Consider the following 26,641-nt stretch of genomic DNA (forward strand, 5'->3'; position numbering starts at 1 on the left):
CACAAGTCCATGAAAGAGTCACATTCTGCTCTATGCAAACAATTGCATCCCATTACATGCATACATACACACACACACACACACACACACACACACACACACACACACACACATATACACAAACACATAAATACTGCACACACTACCATCCTCCTACTTCTCTCCTCCTCGACTCCTTTGTCTCAATCTCCGAAGGAGTTGAACTGCGGAGAACAGGAATCCCAATGCTGTTATTCTAGGAATTTCCTGCAAGTGAAGGAAAGAGAGAGAGAGAGAGAGAGAGAGAGAGAGAGAGAGAGAGAGAGAGAGAGAGAGAGAGAGAGAGAGAGAGAGAGAGAGAGAGAGAGAGAATATGAGCAGTCTATATATATCTTATTTTTAAAAGATATATTTGACAATTTAGACTTTGTATTTTGTCGGAATAAAGACAGCTTCGAATAAAAGAGCCCTCGAAAACACCTAAAATGTCACAGGCGAGAAAGAAAGAGCATAGGCCTATAGGCTACGGCTAGGTGTTAATATAAAACTGTAGGGGACACTCCTGTCACACAGTTTGATATAGCCTAATTCAATTATTAATCATATTTTGATCCAAATATTCCTGTTGCACCCATTCATTGTGTATGCCTATACTGCAGTAAATTGCACCTGGAGTAAAAATCAGAATGCGGTGTCCCCGGCTCATCACAAAAAATGTCCTGTCTCAACGGCAGGCCGGACACCTATGCGCGCATATAAACGAGCGTCTCGCTTCTTGTTGATGGTCGGGAAGCTGCGGGCTCTCGATACTGTAACTGACGTCACGCGACGCACTCCGCGCCGAGGCCACGCCCACCTCTCCCTTCCCACACTGTTTACGCTCCACTCCTTTCCTCCACTCCTCCGTTCACCATACACACACACGCACACGCGCGCGCGCGTGCACAAGCACATTTAGTCATACACACAGACACGCACGCACACACTCAGCCAGCCTACATGAGACAACGTTCACAGGCGGCAGGGCGGCGGTGGGGATGAATGCGGGGAATGGACCCCGTGACAGCAGAATAACCCACGACCAGGGACATCATGGAGTAATGACATCACTGCAAAACTTTTTTCTTGCACGGAATAAAACAGCAGAGGGGGCGCTTTTGCGCGTCGCTAACTTTTGTGTAGTTGTCATCCGTCCGTGTTGAAGCCCATGACCAATGTCCGTCCTCTCGTCACGGGGATGTAGCGTCCGCGGGAGGACGCCAGCTTTTCCCACGATCCATATTGCTGTCCTTTACACGCCCGTTTATTTGTTTTAACCACGTGGTCCGGCCGGCCCGGTGTCCTCTGTGCGGTGTCAGTCAGATCTGGCAACACTGTCGTCCGTCCCACCACGTAAGCCTACCACCACCCTCTCGCCCCCCCTCCTTCTTTTTTTATATCATTGAAATCCTCGGAGGTTCGGGAGCTGTGGACGGGCGACCGGCCATGGGAGCCAAGCAGAGTGGTCCCGCGGCCAACGGACGCACCAGAGCCTACTCCGGCTCGGATCTGCCCTCGAACACAAGCAGTGGACACAGCAGGGCGGCCGCCGCCCTTGGAACGCGGTACCACGCGTACAGTGGGACCCCCTCCTCCGCGCACCACGGGGCGCACGGAGCGACGTCGAGTGGCGCGAGTCCACAGCACAACGGACCTAGCTCGAGATCGACCGGTGGGGGGCGCAGCACGGGGGCTTCGGCGACGAGGACCCAGTCTGGAATTAACATCCCGAACAGCCGCGCGGGAGCCCACCGTTCTCACGAGTCTGCGGGCAGCACCCCAGACGAGACGGCGGGGGAGCGTGAGAGGTCAAATGGAGGTCACGGGGGCCCCCGGTTGTTGGTAGGGTCGTTGCCGGCCCATCTCTCGCCTCACTTATTCGGAGGTAGGCCTACCTGTACTTCATAAACATTGCTGACGGTCCTCGTATAGAGAGAAGGTGGAGGCTGTATTTCTATGAACGAAAATAGGACACTTGTTTTAAACACAATTCTATTTAATAGGGTTACACACTCAGCGGTTAGGCATCTGATCAGACGTAATTGAGGCAAAGCCAAACCACCGGTCTGTGTAATGATATCGCAGCCTAGGGGGACGTGGTCTAATATGGGACGTGCTAAGAATGTAATTGTACCCCTGGGGCTTATTGTCCGTGCTTGTACTTTATGGCAGTACTGGTGGAGGACACTCTTCCTGGTGAGGAGGTAAATGGACAAAATTCAGAACCTTTAGAGATTTAAAATCCTGTGGCGGCTCAAAGTGCTTTACAACTAGTGCATGTACAACTAGTACATCCACCTGTTCACAACTTCATAGCCACCTGCATACACCTGTTGATACACACCTTCATACACCCGTTAATTCACCCGTTCATACACACAGACAGCGGTGTCCACCATGCAAGGGAACCACAAGCTCAGCAGCAAAGCAGATAAGGTTAGGTGACTTTCTCGTGGACACCCAACACTTAGCTATGGAGGAGCCAGGGAATCGAACCAACACCCTCCGGTTGCCAACCTGCTCTGCCTCCCGAGCTAGGGTTAGGGTCCTCTTCCCTCGTCTCTGTGTTGTCTTTCTGGAAGCTGCGAGGGTGTGGTCTCATGTGGTCCAGGGGGTATGTGAAGCCATCACCTTGAAGGTGGCCTACCAAGTGTTGTGTCTGCAGCATTTAGGAATGAATGGGAATATTCTTATGTTTTACAATGGAGAGAGATGATGGTGAGAGCAGAATATGAATATAGAGAATGACCAGGCTTCTACTGTCTGCTTACACGATGGTAGCAAGTCATGACTCTTTTATGATCCACTCGTAACTCACTTTATCACCCCGTTTATGTCCCCAGTCATCATATGGCTTCTTTCTCGTCTCCCAAAGTAAAAGCACTTAGTGTTCCAAACAGTTGTTTATGAACAGCACGGGTCCCAAAAGATTGTGGACCTGCCGCACTGTTGGGAAATCAAACCCAGACAAACGGCTGTTTGCGACTCCAGCAGGAGAGAACGAGAGATCAGCGAATCAAAGGAAGGACCAGGGCTGTTGTAATTTGAAATATGAGTCTGATGTTCACTTGATGGAGGCATCAGGACAGCGCAAACACAATCAGGCTCAGACACACAAGCCAAATAGACCAAGTGGTCTAAAAGTGCCAGTCTGTAGAACGTCTTCTTCGATTTTAAACTGTCGATTGTTTCCTATGAATAGGGTTGACATGATCCCATTAGCGTATCTGTTTTCTTCTCATGTCTCATCTGGAGACCGGCGAGAGGGAGCGGTTGGTGTGGTCTCCTCAGTGGCAGCATGTCGATTCAGGGGAACAAGGAAGTGGTAAACACGTAAATCCCCTGCAGTCGGTTTGTTTCCATGTTACCCCGACGGGGCAACAGACACGGAAGAGGCTGGGCAGCACCGCTTTGGACTGTTGCCAGGTTACCAAGTTCAGTGGATGTCTGGGTCGACTCACAGAGAGCTGAGGTTTTACATGGGCGCTATCAGTAGATGAAGTAATGATACAAAATAACAGCATATAGTAGAATAGTGAATAACCCGCGGCATCATAAACATTTAGTACTGGCCCTGTATACTTACTTTAAACAATGAAGGAAGAATAAACGAGTGCCATGGTGGAGAGTTCACACGAACACAAATTAAATGGTCCCCATGTGAGAGACACGGAGAGGAGGAAATGCCTGAAATAGATTTGCCAGCGTGTCAGTATGTAGAACGAAAGCCAAACTGATGTCATGGGGTATAAGCTTATTGAAGGAGGCAGGTAACTACAGCCCCTGAAACATTTCCAGACAATGAGAAATTGCCATCCGATCAAAACAAGAAGCCTGGTAACACACTTCCAGAGAGGAGGAGCACTCCTATTCTGTCTTAATATACTTTACACTAGAACAATACTGTCCTGACGGTCCTTACTCTGCTAATTGTCATGGATACACTACACCCCTAAGATTGATTGAAACATCTTTCGGGATGGACATTCTTTAAAAAGGTTAAGGTTTAAAATCCATGGCCACTATATGAATCCACTTCTTAAATTCCTGTATGCCTTCTCTCCCCAAAATGTTCTGCCATAGAATAATGCTGGATCCTAGATTAATCACTTAGCCTACTAGTTATATATAGGCTTGTATCCATCTGGCATTAGACCTGATATGCAATGAGGGAAATAGTAGTACACAATTACTAAAGTACGTCCAGTTAGGGCACTTGGTTGCATCAGCCACATCCTTTCCTTTTCCACTTCGCAGAAAACAGTGCAGAGTGGCAGCAATGAAGTGCAAAGGATAAAATTATCAGCATGTTGTCAGTTGAGGTCAAACCGAGACGCTGGAGAACTGTGTGTTGGTGCTGCGTGGTGCGTTCCCTTAGAATCACACCTGCCAGTGTCAACGTTGCAGGGGTGGGTGTGTGTGTGTGTGTGTGTGTGGTGTGAGCAGGTGCAAAGGTATAGTGTATGATAATGAATTCTCAAGTGCCCCTCTACTCTGGAAGGATGCAGAGCAAGAGAGAGAGAGAGAAAGATAGTGAGAGGGAGAGAGAGCGAGATAGAGAACGGGACAAGGACATACACACACACATGGACTCACACACACACGTATTAACACACACAGATACACACACAGACGTGGACACATACACGCGCACACACACACACACACATCCACACACACACACACACACACACAAACAGACACACACACACACAGTTGAATGTCAGTTTAGTGCTTAGGTCCTTGCCCTTGGCTGTATTCATAGCTGTTTCAATAAAACGGTTCAAGCGATTAATGCTTAGTCTTATCCAGAGCATCTCTCCTAAAGGATAAGCAAGCAACACAACTTTCTCTTTCAATCGTTCCTCTCTCTTTCTCTTTCTTGTAGAGAGCGAGAAATTTAGCTTTCCTCTGCCTTTTCTACATTGCCTGCTTTTGTCTTATTACTGTTTAAAATTAGATAAGGGGCCTTATTCATAGAACTAAAGATAGTTCTGTTTTTCTTAAGATTGGATTTACGAGGAAAGTAAAAAAAACTCTTGATTAACAAAAAAGAAACCATGAGAATTAACGCGGAGTGAAGGAACCCTGATTCAGGGATTGTTAGGAGTGCAATGGGCGAAATACTTGACCCACATAAATAAGCATTACGAGCAAGAACCGAATGTGTTCATGGTGATGGGGTGCGTGCTTGTGAGCGGCTGGTAGCCGTCAGGGGTGGCCGGGCATTCAGTCAGCATCACCGTAACACACTTAACAGAGACAGCTTTATGGTAAGACGGGGCAGGGTGGCCAAGGAACATGGAAACATCTAATCTAGTACCCATCGGCAGCAGGGCTAGTGATGGCTAACAGGTTGATTTTTGTGAATGTGGCCCCAGATTGACTTTGTATCGCATGACACGGTATTTACCAGCCAACACTACAATGCTTTAGTCATGAGGCAGAACCAAAGCCCAGATGGGAACGTTGTCTCATATTCCTGCTGATTTAATTATAGATAGTAGCCTAGATAGTCCAAATTGGACCCGCTCCTCGACTCCTCGTGTAGTCTTAAAAAAATAAAAGGAAGCCGATTTTGTTTTGCGGTTTTCTCATTTTAATATACATAATATTGTTCTGTTTTGTGTCTGCTGCTGGACACAGGCGATTCTGTATAATTGGTTATTTTTTGTGAAATGGCAGGCCTGCTTTGTAACGGCTGGCCTTCAACAGATGACCTCACTTCTGGTCTGATTTCCCTCCTTGTCGGCCGGACGCGACCCCCCCCCCCCAAACCAGCCTTCAACTTTAGTTCCCTCTTTTCCGCCTGATGGAGAGGAAGAAACCACCTGGAACTGGAGCGGCAGCAAATGTGCTCGGTGACCTGGGTCGGTTCTGTCGAACAGCCCTGTCTGTTTTGAGATTGTGCTCTGAATGAGACCCATCTCGTATGCATCTCAGGCAGTTGGCCTGTGGCTGGAGGACCCCTCTCCAAGGAGCTGTAGACTAAAGAGAACCCAGAGGCCTCCACGTGTAAGCCTCGTGTTCAGAGGGAAACCCATAGTGACACCCAGAACCAGTCCATCATGGACGATGAACTGTGTGTTGTACGGTTAGTTATCTTTCAAGACTGAGATGATGTTCAAATATATGCCATGATGACACAATTAAGCTTTATTTAGTATTTAAATTATTTAAGAAGCGTGTGAGTGTCTTATATAATGGGCCAAAAATGAAACCACATTACATAACAATACTTCCTGGAGATGGTTTTGCTACAGAATGTAGAAGTGAAGCCAATTTGCAAAGGTGCAATTTTCTGAAGGCATTTGTATGTATTTGTCTATGTGTTTGTTTACATCTGACATTTACCATGAAAAAGTCATGTGAAGTCAAATAAATGTCCTCATCTAGACTGTGCCTTACAGCAGAGCCAATGCACCATCAACATGGCCGTCGTTGGAGTTACTCCTGTAGAAAAACATTGATCAGAAAATTAGAAACAGACATTTTCACGCATAAAAAAATGACGTGACATAATGTGTTATGGATTCAATAGTTTGTCGTCCTCAACTTGATATTTTTCCATCCGTGTTGTTTTTGCAGGTAAAATTCCCTCTAGAACGTTAAAGTGTATATATATATATATATATATATATATATATATAGCAATTTAGTTTGTATTTATAGTATAGCATATTACCCGTGTGACAAGAATAGAATGACCAAAGACTCCTGCCAGACCGGTTGAAAATACCGTCCCTCATCATGATAGAATGTCCCCAAGGGATTCTGTGTCCACGTTCAGACACACACACACACACACACACACACACACACACACACACACACACACACACACACACGCACACACGCAAACGCACACTCGTTCTCTCTCTCACACACACCTATGGTAGGAGCTGGTCAACCGGCCAGTAATTGCTCAAACGGTATACATCTGAGGCATGACTCTGCATAGATAAACGGCTAATTATAAATGCGACTAATGAAGATGACCTTCTGTTTAATGTGTGCGCACACATGGCCATGCACCGGCGCACACGCATTTACACATTAACACTGCCCACGCTATCTGTCCTGGGGGGTCTTTAACTATACTGGGGGTCTTAAGCCCATAGTACATCTTCTGTCTACTGGAGAGAGTAAATGGGAGATCAGCCTCCTTCCGTCTGGCTCACACGTAATGAGGCTTTTGTTTCTCTCACCATCGCTCAATAGGTTTCCTCATCCCGCCAGAAATATTCCAGACATGTCTCACCGTCTGTATCGAATGTACAGGAAAAGCAAGTTTCAAGATTACGTTTAAAACACAGATACTTGATGCCCTGTACAACCTTTAATAACCCCATCGTGGTTGTTGGTGTTGTAGTTGTTGTTTTGGTTTGAGTCACGTGACATAAACAAACACAGCCTCTATTGGAATCAAATGAAGCCATTACCTAAACACTTGGTAGATAGTGTCTGTGGATCCAGTGATCACAAGCCTGTATACTGTGTTTACTGTCTCCCGCCCCCCCCCCCTCCCCCTCCCCCCTGATGACATCTGTTAAAAATTGACGCCTCGATAACGCCAGTCGTCCGATTGATTCGCTGTCTCCTCACGAAAAAATAAACGAGTATCACAATCCGACGATAGCCTTTGTGTTGCAGCGCTCTGCATAAAAGGCATAGATGTTACAGATGGTGTGTGTGGTATCTCGGGGGATCTTACCACACACACCATCTGTAACGCCTACACCTCGATTCTAGATGAATGTCGAACTTGGCAGAGGAAGAGAGGACCAAATGTTTGGTAACCTAGGCGATGTGACTCGCTCACTTCTTTCTCTCTTTTACTATCTGTTTATCTTTGTGTTGTTTTAAGCTTACTATCAGCATGCGGACTCACACACGCGCCAGACATACACACGCGCTTGTGTGTGTGTGTGTGTGTGTGTGTGTGTGTGTGTGTGTGTGTGTGTGTGTGTGTGTGTTCAATACAGGAATAAAAACCCAACCACATGCTCTCAGTAGGAAGTCACATGACTTTCTGTGAAAGTCAGGTTTTCCTCTTCCTATATCCATTAATCCACTGGAGCCCAGCGCTTTACCACTTCCACCAAAGTATAACCCGACCAAGGTACATTTACTGTGATATTGTCTTAAAGATCCTTGTTTCAGAATCAAAAACAAAATACAACATTAAGCTAGCCGCAGCGCTTCCATTGTCTTCAGAGGAGAAGCAACGTTGAAGAGGCAGCTCTCAGTACCTGGGACCTTGCCACGCCCGGCCGGGTTTTAAAAGCAGTGGAACTGTGTGGGTGTGTGGGTCAGTGGTACTGTGGTACTGAACCCCTCACCCCTTATCATTAGAGCTTCATCGGCCCGGGCGGACCTTACGCATCGATCACACGCTCGGCCAAGAGGGGCTGAGATTGCCCCTTGGACCGCTCCAGCGGTCTTGAGCGCTCAGCGGTTTAATGAATGACATTCCTGAGGTGGGCCACAGCGCAGCCCCCCCCCCCCCGCTGCATTCTGCTGCAGTCTGCAGGTGGGACTGCTCCTCCCTGTAGCCCCCTCCCGTAGCTCCGAGACAGTTAATGTGTAAACACACGGGCTTGGGTTACCGCACCGACGGACGCAGAACACGCAAGATCGTGTTCTGAATGTAAAGGTCACATGACTGATAAGGCAAGGATTTTTAAAGCCCCTAGAATGAGTGTGAATGTGTTGTGCAAAGTGTGTGTGTGTGCCAAGTGTGTGTGTGTGTGTGTGTGTGTGTGTGTGTGTGTGTGCGTGCGTGCGTGCGTGCGTGCGTGCATGTGCTGTGCTGTGCAGTTTGTGTTAGTGTGTGCTATGCCATGAGGTTCATCTCTGAACCTCCCTGTTTCGGTGCAGTTTCTCTCTAACTTTCTATGCACCGTTTTTCCATTTCTTAGCAGCAATAGATGGGGGAAGGATAAGGTAAAGTCTCTCATCCTTGCAGTGTCTGCCTGTCTGGTCTGGCCCATACAAGACTGCTGCAGTGGAGGTTGTTATCAGAGGTTTAGGAGCATGTTTAGAGTTTTGCCTCTAATAGTACCTTTAAGCACGTTCCACAGCAATCCATGGTCTAGCCTCCTTGTTTACCGAAAGCTATTGTCAAATGACATGCCATGAATTCATGAATTAATTTCAACTGCCAAATACAACAAATGCCATACAGTCTTATAGCGGAAATTATAGTTTCAACCTTGTGGTGTGTGTGGGTGTGTGTGTGTGTGTGTGTGTGTGTGTGTGTGTGTGTGTGTGTGTGTGTGTGTGTGTGTGTGTGTGTGTGTGTGTGTGTGTGTGTGTGTGTGTGTGTGTGTGTGTGTGTGTGTGTGTGTGTGTGTGTGTGTGTGCCTGTGCTCGGGAGATTCCCACTCACTGCAGAAGATTTAACGGTCCTGTGGTTGTCTGCTGCCCGGTCTGTGTTTCTCAAAACAGCTAAATGCCAGTGTCTAATCTTGCACCAGCATGGTTTGACATTTATCATTCCTTATCAACTGTACCTAGAGTGTGGAGAACACGTACTCTAGGTTCTGTTTAAAAGGTGATCAAAAGACTAAATAAGCCGCCTGGGACATTTCGTCCCCTAATTAATGGTTAAACCCTAAAGATGTGTCTGTGATATACGACCATGAGCCCAGTAGCCATCAAACCAGAAATCAATAGTCTATCTCTTGCTTTCAACGTGACAAACTGACCATCTCTGCCACATCACTCACAGCCATATATGACCCCAAGGGGAGACTCTTGGACAGCCATTGTGTACTGGAAACCATGGGGATGAGGCTACTGTACTGAACTGGATCGGCTGGAAGGGCTTTCAGGGGATTAGGACATTTCTCACACTTCCCATTTTGTAATTATGGCCTTTTGGCTGTGACGACTATAGGGCGGTACCCGACTCAGAATTGTCCAAGGTTACCCTGATTTGCCAGTTCACATGATATATAAGACTATTCGGGAAACCCACATGTCCAAGCCTGGCACAAGAATGACACAATGATGGCTTATTATTTGTATTCATGCTATGTTCACCTGATAATAATCGTTTTGTCATTTTTCGTCGATGCTTTCATGCGCAGGCGATGGTGAAACTCCCTTGGCCATACATGTCACCCGGTCATGTTGTGAAGGACGGTCTGCAATCTGTAGCCTGTTCAGTTCACGTTCCAGCCGTGGTGTTTATCTCCAACGAGTGCACCTATTTGCTGCAGGATTTGGGCCCGGAGATGAGCTTATACTCTTTAGTCTCAGAGGCACTGTCTCCGGGGCGGGGATGGCAGGGCAGGAGAGAGGGCGGTGGCACGGGAGTTCAGGGTCAAGGGTTCTGTTCAGAACAAAAGAGCGGATGGAGGGGTGGACATTGGTTCTCCATCACACCACTTGGTCTATGGGCTGAGTCATTTCATATGTAAAAGCACTTTGGCTGCCGCAGGGCCAAGAAGATCCTTCATATATGCCAAATCAAACGCCACAGGGCAATAAACAAGAGTCTGGGCCATCCAGGCCACATCGCTATCAGTTAGCTGAAATCTACAGTGACAAGATAAGCTGATGTGGACGTGCTTCCAAGCCTCCATTACCTCCCTGACCTCCCCTCCCTCCCCACCACTAATCCGAGCACAGAACCATACTGTGGAAAAACAGTTGGCAGTTGTTTGTCAGTGTTTGTTGGCGTTGACGTCTTTTTTTTATCTTTTCGACCTCCATCACAGTAAGTACACAATCTGTAAACATGCCTTTTTTTCCCCTTACATTGTTTTATGGGGTTCTGGAGCTGTTTATACAGCTCAGGGTTCACACTGAGTCAACAGCATTGCGCCCGACGACACATAAATCCTTTTGGTCGGGAGACGCCAGACGTTGTGGAAAACGAGGCGTGGCATTCAGGGGGTCAAAGTCAAGTGTGTCTCCTACATGCGTCCAGCAGAGGCACGGCAGCACGCTGTTGGTGGTCTTGGCTCATAAAGGGCTTTAGACTAAATGTAGAACACAGGAAGAGGGAAATTAACACAACCAGTGACTTAATAATAGAAAGTATTGAAAGCCTACATATTTGATTGTGTAGAACGAAGCAACAGTCTGATGAAACCTAGGTGATGGGATGGCTACAAAGTGCAAACGGATTTCTGTAAGAATTGCCTGTGCACATACTGCACACGCATGCCATGTTGTTGAAGTATTTCTGTTGAAATACACCGGAGCCGGAACACTGAAGTAGTTATCACCAAGGTCTCTGTCTGCGTGACATACATGTCCTGATGGAAGATTGTACCGGTTCTTTACTGGCCAAGTATGCGATCAAGATAATTAATCAAATCAATGACTTGGCTTTTTCTGTGCTTCAAACTGCAGCGTCTTTAGCTGTGCTGAAACAGCCGTTCAGGACAGGTCATAGGTGAAGGGTATGTCCACCATGTTCAAACTCTTCACTGGTGTAGACAGAAACTATTTCTCTGCCTCTGTTTTATATGTTTATAAGTGACTTATTCTCAGCCCTGAAGAGAGTGCGGGTGTACCTGTAATAAAGTTGGTTCTGTAACCTTGGCTGTTATCAGGCTGGTCAGACAGAATTTATAATCCAGACTCCATGTGGCACTCTTCAGCCAGACCAAATTAAAAAAAACATATCCAAACAACCCGCCTTTCATACCATCCGGCTGTTCATTAGCTGCTGCTAACGAGTTTACACACATGCTTAACAATACACAGACACACGGCCACACACATGTATAGCACACGCTTTGCTGTCTTTGTTTCTCTGTATTTTAAAGCTTTGAGCAGTTCTCTTTTTCGCCATCTGCTAGCAGAGAGAGCAGCAGACGATTAGCCGTGGAGGAAAGCCTGGTGCATACAAATGATAACTCTCTACAGCAGCGCCCAGGAGAGAGCGAGGTAGAGAGAGAATAGCAAGGAGTCACCGGAGAGAGAGATAGAGATAGAGAGAAAAGGAAGTACACAGAATAGCAATGAGCCGTTGGAAAGGGAGTGTGAGGGAGAGTGTGTGAGAGAGAGAGAGAGAGAGAGACAGAAAAGCTAGACAGAATAGAAATGACCAATTGGAGAAAAAGTGAGGGAGAGCAGGACACCTATAAATACTTATTCATATACATACATACATGCTTATATATAAATATATATACATATATATATATATAGTGACATATAATGTGTGTAATTTGACTCCATCTTTGGTTTATTTATTCCCAATCACATCCTGCTCCTCTCCACAAATGTATTTTTATGGCACTTCCAGAGGGAATAGGAATTATACACACATCAACACTGCCCTCCTGGCTTCAAGTTCTCGGTCAATACGATCACCCTAAAATACCTATTGACCCACATCCTGCATCAACACAGGCCTCTGTCTAGAACAACAACCCTTCTCTCTCTCTCACTTTTACTCTCAATATCACTCTCACTCTCTCTCCCCTCCTCCTCCTCCTCCTCTCTCTCTCTCCCCTGCTCTCTTTCTCTGTCCCACCATCTCTCTTTCACATTTTATCATCAACTAGCATTGTTAATCATTCATTGTGTGTTACAGGGCATGAAACATGCTATGCTGATAACAGGACCAGAGGTATAATGACGATTATTTGACTGTTGACTGTTTCCAAGCCGCCCTATAAGACATGTGGGAAAACAGTGAAACAGCCTATTTCAGCCTAGCATTAACTCTGAGTAACAATGTGGCTTCTCTATAGCGAGTAACAGGAACCTTCCTTGAGTGTTCCTCAACTTTATGCCGGATCACCTCTGCTCTGGCTTTGGTTCCCTTTCTCCTGCATCTAAAAACCCAGTATGATCGTAATGTGCAATGTCAACCTTGCTGGCTTCCCCGCTCTGTGTGTCTGTGTCCCTGACTACCAGATGATTGTCATCGTGTCCAGCAAGACACGTTGTCCTGTGGGCAGACAGATGGTGATGCAGGTGCTGCATGACAGGGCAGGCGCAGTGAGGAGACTTCAGATCGTCCTCTGATGTCTCAGTGCCTCATGGCGGCTTTAGTTTTGAGTCTTATTCCCCCGCGACCAGCTGCAAGAACACATTTCAATTTCCTCCCTCGGGCAACACTAAAGTAAATTGTTTCCCATGTGTCTGTTCTACGGCCGTTCCTTCTCTCCTGGCCTCTGTCGTGTACAGATCAGCATCATAATGCTGTTGCTGTTTGACTTGCTCACCAGCGTCCTATTTTCCATTTCATATTAATATGCGTTTTCACACTTCGGTCACACACACACAGACACACAAACACATTCAAACACACCCCAAGGGAGTGCGACAGATTGGACTCTCAGTCGTTCTCAGTCTTAGCCCTCTCTACTGGCTGTCAGTCTAGTGGGATAACAAAGCTGGAGGCTAACGTAGCCCACACTACTGCTAGCTGTCAGTCTAGTGGGATAACAAAGCTAGAGGCTAACGTAGCCCACACTACTGCTAGCTGTCCGTCTAGTGGGATAACAAAGCTGGAGGCTAACGTAGCCCACACTACTGCTAGCTGTCCGTCTAGTGGGATAACAAAGCTGGAGGCTAACGTAGCCCACACTACTGCTAGCTGTCAGTCTAGTGGGATAACAAAGCTGGAGGCTAACGTAGCCCACACTACTGCTAGCTGTCCGTCTAGTGGGATAACAAAGCTGGAGGCTAACGTAGCCCACACTACTGCTAGCTGTCCGTCTAGTGGGATAACAAAGCTGGAGGCTAACGTAGCCCACACTACTGCTAGCTGTCCGTCTAGTGGGATAACAAAGCTGGAGGCTAACGAAGCCCACACTACTGCTAGCTGTCCATCTAGTGGGATAACAAAGCTGGAGGCTAACGTAGCCCATTCTGATGCTATCTGTCAGTCTAGTGGGGATAGAGTTAAGGGCTCACTCTCCTCCTTATCTCTCTCTCTAGCTATCGTACTATTCTGTATTCATGCTTGTGCTTACTTTGCTCAAAAAACTCTGGCCAATCAGAGTCATGCTCTTGCTTTGCTAATCTTTGGTAATCGCTATTCGTTCTTTTTCAAATCCAAACCTGATTGCTCCCTACATTGACACCATTGTTGCTGCCATTTTATTCCTAATTCACCAGGATGTGACACTCCCACATGGGCCGAGTGTTCCTATCAGATGTCCCCTCGGAGATCAGCGCGGTCTCACCAGACTATATCAATCTACCCTGCGGCCCCAACAGCTGTTCCTGTATAGATGCTGTACATCTGTCCAACTGGGTGCACCAGTCTGTGCATTTATGTAAAATGTATTTTACTTAAGTATTTTCCACGGCTACATAATTTTTAACAGCACCCAAGCTATTCTAATAACCACTGAACAAAGAATGGCAATGTCAGTGTGCTTCCCTCATAGTATGTGGTTCAGCTTACATCAGCTCTGCGTCAGACCATAAAGCGTCCAAGTCTAAACATAAATAGTGTTTCATTAGGTGAAATGTGCATGGATTTTGCTGACACGTGGAATATGGGAGACCTGAATGAGGAATTTCAATTGACCAATTTAAATGGAAGCAATAAAGTCCCTGGCCAGCAAAGCATTTAAAACGATCACACATCCCATGACCGGCAAAGCATTTATAACACAGATCACATGACCAGCAAAGCATTTATAACACAGAACACATTGAATCAGGTACAGCACCAAAAGGAGGTTCATACATTGCAGGAGGGGGGAACTAAGTCCATGTGTGTGGGGGGGGGGGGGGGGGGTTCACTCATGTTAGGGCGTATTAATCGTGTGACACCATCCATCTCATACAGAGGTTTGCATTTCAAAGTAAAAATCCATTTTCGGCCATGCAGTGAGCCAGCTGTGTTCCCTGCTTTGGAGCAGACGGATAGGATTTCCAGATGGTTGACTCCAAACCACAGGGATGACTTCCTTATTGTGGATCTCAATGTTCCACCTGTGACATTGTGTGACAAGACATTTATCTAAGACATAGAGTAACTATTTGTCCATATTGTCAGACAGATGGAACGTAAGTTGAGAAGGGCCTCCATCTTGTAGCAGATCATCAAGTCATCTGTAAGGTGATTAAAAGTAATCAAGCTCATAAATGTTCTATTGGTCCAAACAGAAAGTCTGTGAACCAATTCCTCCCGGCCACTGTTCAAGAGCAGTTTGAAATACTGTCATTTGTTCTGTTTATGGCATTTCAAACCATTCCAGCTACAATAACAGTGATTACAATATTGTTGCTATTGCTGTTGCTGTAGATTTTTTGAATGTGCTTTCAACTTCAACAAGCTCTTTCACATATTCCTCCACATGCTTCCCATCAGCCTGTTCCTACCAAGAATACATCTCAATGACACACACTTTCCCATGGTTTCATCATCAATAAATCGAATCACATGCCCTCTGTGTGCTTGTGTGTGTGTATGTGTGTGTTTGTGAGCCTGCCTGCCTGCCTGCCTCCGTGCGTGTGTGCATGTGGGTGTGTGTGTGTGTCTTTGTCTGTGTCTGTGTGTGCAGATGTGTGCTCGTAAACCTGTACTTAACAATATAACTTCAGGCATAGTGTTCTAAGATTTGGATTTTGTGTAGACATTCACTACTACCATACCAAAACCACCAAACACCACACCACTTTGCAGTCCATATCAGGACATTCACTCACTAACTGAGACAGTCACTAACTGTGTGGTGTGTGAGTGAGACACATACATACACATAATAACACACGCAATAAGAGAAATGTTAACAGATCAGACTACTACCCCAATCCACCCCCTCACCCACATACACACACAGACACCACCACCCCCTAAGCTCCAGCCTTCATCTCGACCCTCATCAACTCTATTCAGGCATGTGCAGAACACTTATGCAAGCACACACACAGACACACACACACACACACACACACACACACACACATTCACAGCCCATTCAGATTTGTTTCCTGGAAAGACCCTGCCACATACAGACTAGCTGGTGATGAGTCATCGTTCCGAGGGTGCCTGTTGAAAACCTTGTTGATGTTATTCCATTTTATCGATTTATTTTTTATTCAAGAAAGATGGGTCTATCTCTGTGTCAGAAATGGTGTAAACTTAAGTAGAGTTACTTTGTGTTCTCTGTTGCTGGAGGGATATCAATGGAGCCAACACCATGACACTTATTATCCAAAACATGCTCATTGTTTTTGGGATTTGACTCAGGAGTGGAGATTCCTGTTAACTCAAAGAGGGTTCTGCTGGCTTGCTAAATGCGGGTACTGATAATGTTGTGTGCATACGTGTGTGTGTGTGTGTGTGTGGTTGTGTGTGTGTGTGTTGGTCGGGAGACACACACAGCCTCTTCCCAGAAGACCTCTATGGGGCAGTAAACAGACGTCTGAGCTGTGGGGCAGCTCTGGTGTCCGCTCTCATCAGGATGAGACGGTGTGCCTGAAACAGTCCCTGTCCTTTAACTACCCTTCCTCTGAGAAGATCAGCGCGTCCAACTGGGTTGAATCTAACAGTTGAACAGACAGTGTGATGTGATGATGGTGAAAGATGACGATATAGTTCGGACACAACATTATAGAGGACAGCATGATGTGATTATTGAATATATCAGTTTAGCAGACAGTGTGATTTGATGTTTGAATATAAGTAACATTACAGTAGACAGTATGAAGTGATGTTTGAAGATAACAGTTTAGCAGACGGTGTAACGTGACTGTTGAATATAACATTACGGCCGACAGAGTGATTTATTGGTTGAATATAAAATAACAGCAGACAGTATGATGTGACTAGTGAATATGCCAATACAGTAGACAGTGTGATGTGATGTTTGAATATAACAGTAAAGCAGACAAAGTGATGTGATGGTTTGATGGGTGAATATTGGGTGAGACACATCTGCTGTGTGTAATGTGAGGCAACCAGGGGCCCACCACCCACCCACTCAGATTATCTCTTTATAGCTGAACAGACAGACTATGATTAATCGCTCTCTCTTGCTCTCTCTGTCCCACCATCTCTCTCTCTCTCTCTCTCTCTCTCTCTCTCTCTCTCTCTCTCTCTCTCTCTCTCTCTCTCTATGTCTCTCTATATCTCTCTCCCTACAGGTTTCCAGTGTCCTGTGTGCTCCAAGTTTGTCTCCACAGATGAGATGGACTTGCACCTTGTCATGTGTCTCACCAAACCCCGAATCACTTATAACGGTAAGACCTACTCTGTGTGTGCATGTTTGTGTGCGTATTTGTGTGCGTGTTTGTATGCGTGTTTTTGGGTTGCACTGTGGTGAAAAGGTGTGTTTTGTTCCAATCGTTTGCTTTTTAGACCAAAAGAGAAGCAATGACGTTTATTGTACACAGCATTAGCTTTTTGTTTACTTCCTGAATTTAATGCACTAACACACCCTTAGGCACACACACACTTCAAACAACATGCATCACACACACACACACACACACACACACACGCACACACACACACACACACACACACACACACCGACACCACACATACACAATTGAGGCACAATTCTCCCACCATTCAGACGTTCATGCTTTAAATTCCCGACCCTTTGGGTCTTTCGATTTTAGGAGAACTAGTGTCTGGGCCTCCTGAGACGCAGGAGCAGAGGACCAGGGTCTCACAGGGTCTGAGCAGCAGTGCTTTCTCTCTCCGTGTCCTTTTATCCATCTGGTCATCAGACCTATGACCAGAGGCAGCTGGCCTGCAGGAGACAAGTCACTTCCGCCATCAGTCCATTCTCATGTGGTCGTGTGATCTCAAGTCTGTTTCGTGGCACCCGTGTGCAACCTCACAACACACAAATATATGATCACATGCACACAGGCACAAACACACACACGTGCACATCGGAGCACTTAAAGTTTCAAATGCAATTGTGCAATCGCAGAGCGTTGCCCTTGGTGAAGACATACTGTGGCTCGTCTGGCTGCTGAGATGTTGTTGCAACATCTCATGAATGAATACATAAGCTCTTACGTGGGCTTAGCTTACTTGCGGCTCTAGCACTCATGTTGACAGGATGGCTCACTGGTATAAAGGTCATTCCCCAATGGACACATCTTGGCTTTCTTGGCTGCTCAAAGGACGCTTAACTAAGATATCTGGTCCTTATCCAGCATCAGATGGCTAACCTCATAACCCGACCACATAGTGAGGACAGAATGGTCTTTGGGTTCTGGCGAAATGTGAAGTTGACGTCGGCCAAGGAGCGCTGTGCATGCACAGATCGGCTTTATATATCTATAGTGTGAAATATGTATGTTGCTTGGAATTCGTACACTTATCGTAGTGTTGGTTAGTTCATGCTGTTTAATGGATGACGGCTTGATCTCAATAAAACATGAGGGAAAACGAAAGCGAATGAATGAATGATGATGATCTGCCTGCACATGCACTTCCTGTTCCCACAAACTAAACGATGTCAAGCAGCGCTGGGATCAGCCTCGCTTTAGGAGACCAGCCTGTCACAAAGGTGCTCAGCGATGTGCCGGGGGGTGGGGGGGCACTCACGCTGGGCTCTGACAATCACCTGGCTCTCCGCTAGCAGCTTCGACCTCCAAACAGAGGCTCCCGGCGATTGGGCGAGCTGTGAGATTACCGTGTGGTGCAACCCGGCGCCGTGTGTTGACTCAAGGAAATGATAGGCTGTTCTCCCTCCTCATATTGTCACAGGACACGCTGCAGTGCACTCGGACACACGCGGCACACACACGCGCAGCACAGGGGGGCTCACACTGCGGCCCATCCGGGCCGTAAGAAAAAAGGGATGATTCACAGAGTCATCCACATTTAAGGGGTGGCGTGCTTGGCCGTGCTCGCTCTCCATCTTAAAAGACAATGCACCCCAGTATTATGATCGCTGCAGTGTGACGATAATGCTGCACTCTTAGCTGCCAAAACACGGCCGCTTAATCCTTTCTGCTGTTTTTGGCCCAGCTCACCGCATTAAGGAAAAACCCATCAACGCCGTGCTCGTCCGCCTAATGGACTCTCAGGGAAGCGCTCGACGGTGGATGTGATCACTTATTGGATGTGTTTTACTGACCTTTAGTTGTTCGTAGGCTGTGTTTCCACCATAGTTTAGGCTTTGACTGCCCGTATAAGATAGTCTTTTGGACAGCTGTCTGTCTGAATGCAGTTCAGATTGGAGCTGTGTGTGTGTGTGTGTGTGTGTGTGTGTGTGTGTGTGTGTGTGTGTGTGTGTGTGTGGGTGTTCGTGTGTGTGTGTGTGTGTCCCCGTGTGTATTTGTGTGTGTGTGTCCGTGTTTGCAGCAGATTAGCCATATGAAACTTGATTTACACACTCCTTTAAAAAGTCAAATTGTTTCTGTGTATGTGTTTGTGTTTTTATGTGGGTATATCTTTGCATGCGTGGGTTTTTTGCACAAACTTCCAGCGGTAGGAAGTGGTAGGCTTAACTATCCGTCATACATCTAGATAGACCCTCCCATTTGTGATGTCATAATGTTGTTTAAACAGCTTGTAATGGCTAAACTCGCCAACAGCTGGTGGTAAGAACCTGTGGGGCACCAACACATGACTGTGTGCTGTAATGAGCCTCTGCATGAGGAGGATGTATGAATGGGGGATGCGTCACGCAGAAGGACATCCAATGTTGATGACAGTATCAGACCAGTGGGATAATAAAACGTTTGAAAGGGTACACAAACTGAGTACAGAGACTGTATACTCTTCGCAAGGTGTTTACCATGTGCTGTTCACACCTCTCACTCTCTCTTTGGGTCTGATTTCTGCCCAGGGAGGTCCTGTTTTGATAAAGCTCATGTTGTGTTATAAGGCCCGTGTGTCTGTGGTTTGTGTGTGTTCCCGTGCTTGCAGCAGATTTGCCATATTAAACAAATTTACACACACCTTTTAAAAAGAAAAATAGTTTCTGCGTGTTGGTGTTTGTATGTGGTTAGGTGTGAGTGTGCATGAGCATGTGTTTCTTTGGGTAAATGTGTTTGGGTCTTTATGTGCCGGAGAATGCGTGGCAGTAAATTGTGTCTTTATCCCAGAGAGTTGTGTTGAGTTTGATTAAATGCAGGCTCATTACCGGGACAAAGGAGGTTTCTGGCGGTGGTGGATGGACTCATGCCATGCTATCGACTGAGCTGTTACAAATCAGCAGACTCCCCTAGTGAGCGCCCAGGAAACTATCCATGAAAGATGCATCCTTCTTTTTTTAACTCCCAACTCCCAATGTAACTCTGTCTGTCCCCCTGTCCGACTGTTTCTCCTTCTTTATATATTTGTTATATAGTCGGCCTTGTCTCTGTCTGTATCTGCCTGTCACCCTATCTGTCTGTCTGCCGTCTGTCCCTCTATTTATTTCTGTCTATCCATCTTATCCCTGTCTGTATCTGTCTGTCTGTATTTCGCTCTGTAAATCTGTTTGCCCGTCAGTCTGTCTGCCCGTCTGTCTGTCTGCTGTATGTCTGTTTGTCTGTCTGTTTGTCTGTCTCTCCGTCCACCTGAGGCAAAACAATCGTTAAATGTCTACTCCGTTCCTCTGGTGCTCAGGATCAGCCGCGTTGAGCATCGATGTCGTCATTTGTTTGTTGCCATGGTTACGCAGTCACCTGACCACGATGGGGGTCTTGGCCCTGTCATTACAGACCCCTGTGTAGATAGGGGGGTTGTAATGATCATTTCATTATTGTGTGTGTGTGAGTGTGTGTGTGTGTGTGTGTGTGTGTGGGTGTGTGTGTGTGTCACATGCCAGTGGCAATAGCCACTGATCATACTAATCTCTGGCTCAGAGCTGGATGAGGTTCTGTGTGGGAGGTGCTAACCAGATAATCACAGGGTTAGTTAATAGACCATGTGACCCTTCCCGGCTCTGCCTCTGGTCACATGCTACTTCCATTCACAGGATTGACTTCTAGCTATCCAAGGGAAATGCATTACATTCACTACAGATATTTGCACAATAACAATTCATGCACTCATTGCATTCATTTGTTGAATGGGTCACATTGAGTGTTAAATACTATGAAATACATTTTTGATAGTCTTCTACATTTTCAATGTGAAAATGTAAACAATATAAAAAAGAATGGCTGCAAGATAGTCCACTCCGGGATAAAGAAAAAAGGGTTTCACTTAACTGAAGCATCGCCTAAATAGATACATTACATTGTGTTGGTGGCTTTCAGCTACAATTCCAGCTTTGAAATTGCCTCTGTCCTGATATATCCAAATGCATGCAAAGCGATTTGTATGCCTGACATTCATGCATGCGGAAAAGAAAACTGCTTTTGTCTGCAATGTCTTACTTTTCTAAACGTTGTGTTGCTGCAGTGGGCTGCTTTTACAGGTTCCACTTTCACTTTCTCCCCCTGTAATCTCCTCCCTCTCTCTCTCTCTCTCTCTGTCTCTCGCCCGCCCTCCCTACATTCACCCTGTGAAGGTCAAAGAGAGGAAGTGATAAATCCAGGCTACAGGATACCAGTGGTCTGACTAGCCGCACGTACGCAGTATTCAGAAACACTAGCATGCACCAGAGCACACACAGACACACACACAGACAAAGTACTACTACACTACAGCAGCACAATGTTTTGAGGTACTCCGGCTGGTCACACCGTTTGTCCAGCCAACGCCCTAACGCTTTAGACTCAAACGGACAGGGATATTACGACCCAGGTGTTGTCCCCCTGGTGTTGTGTTAAAACGTCTGAGCACACAGCAGGGTGCCATGTCTGTTTAATTCCCTCTTTAGATCTTAATTTCTCTCTCCCTCTCTCCTTCTCTCCCTCTTTCTCATTCCCTCTATCTCTCTCTCTCTCTCGCTCGCTCTCTCTCTCTCTCTTTCTTCGCTCGTCCTCTCCTTCTCAATGTCTTTTCGTATTTCTCCTCTCCCTCTCTCTCTCTTCCATTACGGCTCCCTCTCTCTCCCCCCCCTCTCTCTCTCCCTATCTCTCTCTCTTCCATTCCCGCTCCCTCTCTCTCTTTCTCTCTCTCTCTCCCTTTTTGCTCACCCTCTCCTTCTCACTGTGTCGCCAACTGAATGAACACATGCAGACGGCTGTGTGGCATGTAATAACAATGTCAGCTCAGGATATGTGGGTTAATCTTGTGTTATGCAACAGCTAGTGCTAATGTCTCTCTCTCTCTCTCTCTCTCTCTCTGTTTTTCGCCAATGGTTTTGTGTTTAAGGGCGCACACACTCGGACATGGGCTCGAGACCGATAGGCCACCCACTAATGAATAGCAGGTGGAAAAACTGAGGCCACTACAGGAGAGCACACACACACACACACACATGCATACACTCGCACATGCAAATGCATACATACACACACACACACACGCGCGCGCGTGCGCGTAAACACATGCTATTTTACATTACACATGCATTTACTTATGCTTTGGCTCTGAAAAATTCTCTATTCTTCCTCTACTGTCTTTTGTCTTTTTACTTCCTTTTTCAAATGTTCTTGGGGGCGCTTTAACTTTTCTCTCATCGCAAAGTTCATATACTGTCTCTCTCTCTCTTTCTCTCTCTCCCTCTTTGTCCCACACTCACTCACTCTCACTCTCTCTCCCTTGCTCTCTCTCTCCTCCCCCCCCTCTCTCTCCGTCTCCATCCATCTATCCCATCTCCTTATTGGAATAGTAAAGAGCCATCTCAACAGAAAGAGAACAGTGTTTAGTGGGTCTGCCACACAGTGTGGGCAGGCCAACAGCCAACATTGTGGACTTTCTACATAACTTGGAGCAAAACGTTATGGGAGCGACCTACTGTTCTGGTTAGAGTGTAGGCCTACTCTCTTTTATATCACCTATGAGAATTTAGCATGTCTTCTTTTTTCATTGGTTAATGCAGTCTCTGGCTAATGTGCAATAAGAAGGTCAAAATGTAATGCATCCAGTAAACGTTGTCATGGTTAAAGTTTGTAGCACTGGATGTGTTTTTTGCATTTCTCCAAAAGGGGACTTTCCAGTTTGTAGGTCTACTGGAACCCTGCAAATGTCTGGCTAATGTAGACCCAAATGTGTCTACATTAATGATATGTAGTGATGCTTAACAAGATTCATTCATTCAAAAAATAAAATCCATTTGATTAGTTTAGTCAATGAGATGATTCCTTGTTGAGGTTCATGATAAACTTGATGAACTGCAGTCGGAGAAATGCTGGGAAAATGCCAGAGTGGCAGGCATTGCTTTTAAAGGTTCTTGTGGATGTGACTATCACCTGTTTAAATTGACCTCACTTGGGGTTCACCTGAGTCTGTGTCTATTAAAAGAATGGCGGGAGTAGTTCCTAAGTAGGTTAATGGGACGCATGCAATATTCATGATGTCATTTTGATGTACTTTACCAAACCATACTTTAAAGAGAGTGTGTGTGAGGAGTCTGTGTGAGGACTAAGTGCATATCAAATGTGTCATGGGAGGGGGGAACCGGAACTGCAGTTATCTATTATTATCCTGCAGCTCCCCCTAGTGGTGAGCGTGAAAACCTAAAGAAAGTAGAAATCGAAATATATATATATATAGTTCAACTCCAAACACTGAGGGGGATTTAAATGTTGTTACATGAGTATTGTTGACGCAAAACCACCTGCCATGGTAACTGATGACCACACCGTCTTTCTTCTTTCTGTGGCCAGAGGACGTTCTGAACAAGGCTGCAGGAGAGTGCGCGATATGCCTGGATGATCTGACCCAAGGGGAGACCATAGCACGTCTGCCTTGCCTCTGTATCTATCATAAAGGGTAGGACTCACACACACACACACACACACACACACACACACACGCACACACACACACACACACACACACACGCACACATACCCATCAGCATGCAGTGTGCACCCTGTCCACTCTAGCCCAGCGCTACATCCAGCCACCGCCATGCGGCCATTGGCCACGCCCACTATGAACTATGATAGGGTACTGTTATCTGCACGCTACCTTGATGGATGACAGTGTCTACTTTTTAGTTTGGATTTGTACTCCAACCCTGCCTTCAGAATGAACCCAAAACCGTAGCACAAACAGAGTGTAGAATAGCTGTGCGTATATATTTTAAATGTTTTATTTATCTTTTTTCTGTTGCAGTTGCATCGATGAGTGGTTCGAAGTAAACAGGTCGTGTCCTGAGCACCCTTCAGAATAAAAGCGCATGGCATTTTTTTTGCACAGGTAAACGTTTTGGCCGGTTCTGCTAGTTTATAGAAGATGAATTGTTGTCATTGGGTGGTCTGCAGTGATAAAGGAAGGTTTTGGATTATTTGTGTGTTTGTGTGCATTTGTTTAGGTAGGAAGATCCCCACTTCCACTCATAATCAGATGGATCACAAGAGGTGGATCACAAGATGAGGATCACAAGAGGTGGATCACAAGAGGAGGATCACAAGAGGTGGATCACAAGAGGAGGATCACAAGAGGTGGATCACAAGAGGAGGATCACAAGAGGACGATCACAAGAGGAGGATCACAAGAGGACGATCACAAGAGGAGGATCACAAGAGGACGATCACAAGAGGACGATCACAAGAGGATGATCACAGGAGGTGATCACAACATACATTGTGAACCTTGGGTCTTGCAAGCCCTCAGCCGGGGTCCCTAAGACTGCTTCTACACTTTCACATCCCCCTCCCCCCAGCCCACCCCCTCAATCATGTGCCAAACCTCATCAATGCAATATTATCAGGGATTCACTATTTTTAACGTTGATCTTGCAACACGTCCATGTGTAGTGTCTCTCCTCCAGCCTCTCCTGCCACCCCCCAACATATACACACTCAACCCCCCACACACTTCTACAAGCCCTGCTCCCCATGATCCTCCTGCATCCTGAAGAGCCAGATACAGCGTGTCTGAGCTTCTTGTGCTCAACTGAACACTGTTGAACATCTTCCCAATGTGTTTGTAGCGCTGAGGATCAGCTCTAAGGAGCACCTGTAGGTTGTGTGGGTGGCCGCCTCTCACAACATCCTACATCCTCCCAAACTCTCAGATTGTGAAAACTAAGACTGTCGACAGAGGAGGAGATCGATGCAGGAAGAAACCTCCTTTGCTTCCTCCTCCTCCTGCTCCTCCTTCCCTCCTCCTTCTCGTCCACCTCCTTCTCCTCCACCTTCTCCTCCTCCTTCTCTCCTCCTCCCCCTCGCATGCTGCTGGGGGTCTACCAGTGCCTTTTGTTTTTCTTTAAAGACTAACAGTAAGACTGAGGAGGAGGAGGAGGAGGAGGAGGAGGAGGAGGAGGAGGAGCAAGAGGAGAAGGTGTTTGGGACATGAAAATCGATGGTGCTGCTGGCCTTTGAATGTGACCATACAGAACTGTGTGATTGGTCCGGGGCACCAGAACTCAACGTACTGTAAAAGGTACCTTTTGTCGCGCAATATAATATAATGTTGAGTCCTCAATCTGAGCCCTTTGTCTCTTCTTCTTTATTCCTGCTAGGGAAAAATGTGAACTGAATGAGAATGTAACTGTTTTTAATAGGTTGGTTTGTTTCCTGTAGCATTATGTTTGGGTCGTTCAACTAGGGTATGGGGGGTGGGGGGGGGACTACTAACCCTCCCCCAGACTACCTTTGTCTGTGTAATGGCATCACTAGTGTTTACCAGTGTCTCCCCTACCTTCATCCCACCACTCCCGTAGTACACCATGTTTTTGCCGTTTTCTAATTGACTATTTATCATGATTTATACATCAGGTACGACAGAGCATGCCCCCCCCCCATCTATTTTACTTATCAAAGGGACACGTAAGATGATTTGCTCGGCATTTAACCACAGCAAAACATAAACAAATAACAAAAAGGGCAGGATTAGGAAATCGTTTTCTGATCCCAAAGACATAGACTGTGTGTGTGTGTAAGTTTGGCGCGCTTGCATATGTGTGTGTCCATCTCCGCTTTGAGTGTTTGTTATATCTTTAAAAGCCTTGGAATAGACCTCTTTGAAGGATTCTACAGCCTTTTAAGAACATGCTGCTGAAGAAGTAAATATCTATAGAATATCTGCCTAAAAATAAATATAAAAAAGATTTCATTACCAACGTAAGGTATTGGGTCAGAACTGTGATAAGCTTATGATGGACTTCATTCAGTGGCATTTCTTCTGGTAGCCCAATGCCACATTGTTTATTAATGGAAACTCTGGTTGAATTTAGTAAAAAGAAGTATTGTTTATAATAATAATATTATTATTAATAATAATAAGGTTATGCCATTGCTGAAACATATTTGACATTACCTAGCCCACCTGTAGTTCTGAATGTGGAAAATGCATTTATCCGCAAATGCTAAACCCTTACAAAGACAAGAGTACACTCCTGTTTGTATTATTAAGCATATGTGCCTGGTGAAATGTCCTCTATTTTCACAACATCACAAAGGAAATAATTTCATTCACAACTTATTTACTTAAGATTGGACTCAAGACGGGCATATTATATATATATATATATATATATATATATATATATATATATATATATATATATATATATATATATATATATATGGCAAGTCCCTCTGTTGAACTGGGTTGAAAAAATAAAAGCCTTACCTGTATAATATTATTAGCAAAGCACTTTTAAGGAGTGTAGTTCTGTACATCGTTGCATTACATTTTCAATTTTTCATTATCACTTTTTTGCCACGT

At 45.8% G+C, this 26,641-nt stretch overlaps 1 protein-coding gene across 1 annotated transcript; it reads left to right on the forward strand.

Moving 5' to 3' along the window:
* Positions 1 to 1,019: 1,019 nt before the first annotated feature.
* znrf2b (zinc and ring finger 2b) lies at positions 1,020 to 26,411 on the forward strand. Its single transcript, XM_079734149.1, has 5 exons — positions 1,020 to 1,903; positions 17,098 to 17,193; positions 23,629 to 23,734; positions 24,083 to 24,166; positions 24,282 to 26,411. Exons 1-4 carry the CDS (start codon positions 1,465 to 1,467, stop codon positions 24,138 to 24,140), a joined length of 699 nt encoding a protein of 232 aa, XP_079590275.1. The 5' UTR covers positions 1,020 to 1,464; the 3' UTR covers positions 24,141 to 24,166; positions 24,282 to 26,411.
* Positions 26,412 to 26,641: the final 230 nt, after the last annotated feature.

The sequence above is a fragment of the Pollachius pollachius genome (genome assembly GCF_949987615.1).
Source record: "Pollachius pollachius genome assembly, chromosome: 1".
Classification (NCBI taxonomy): domain Eukaryota; kingdom Metazoa; phylum Chordata; class Actinopteri; order Gadiformes; family Gadidae; genus Pollachius; species Pollachius pollachius.

What these genes read in the sequence shown, in the direction of transcription:
- znrf2b (XM_079734149.1), top strand. Translation starts at nt 1,465, where the DNA reads ATGGGAGCCAAGCAGAGTGGTCCCGCGGCCAACGGACGCACCAGAGCC. An exon ending in ACCCCGAATCACTTATAACG is followed by an intron (nt 17,194 to 23,628) that starts GTAAGACCTACT and finishes TTCTGTGGCCAG; the next exon opens with AGGACGTTCTGAACAAGGCT. An exon ending in CTCTGTATCTATCATAAAGG is followed by an intron (nt 23,735 to 24,082) that starts GTAGGACTCACA and finishes TTTCTGTTGCAG; the next exon opens with TTGCATCGATGAGTGGTTCG.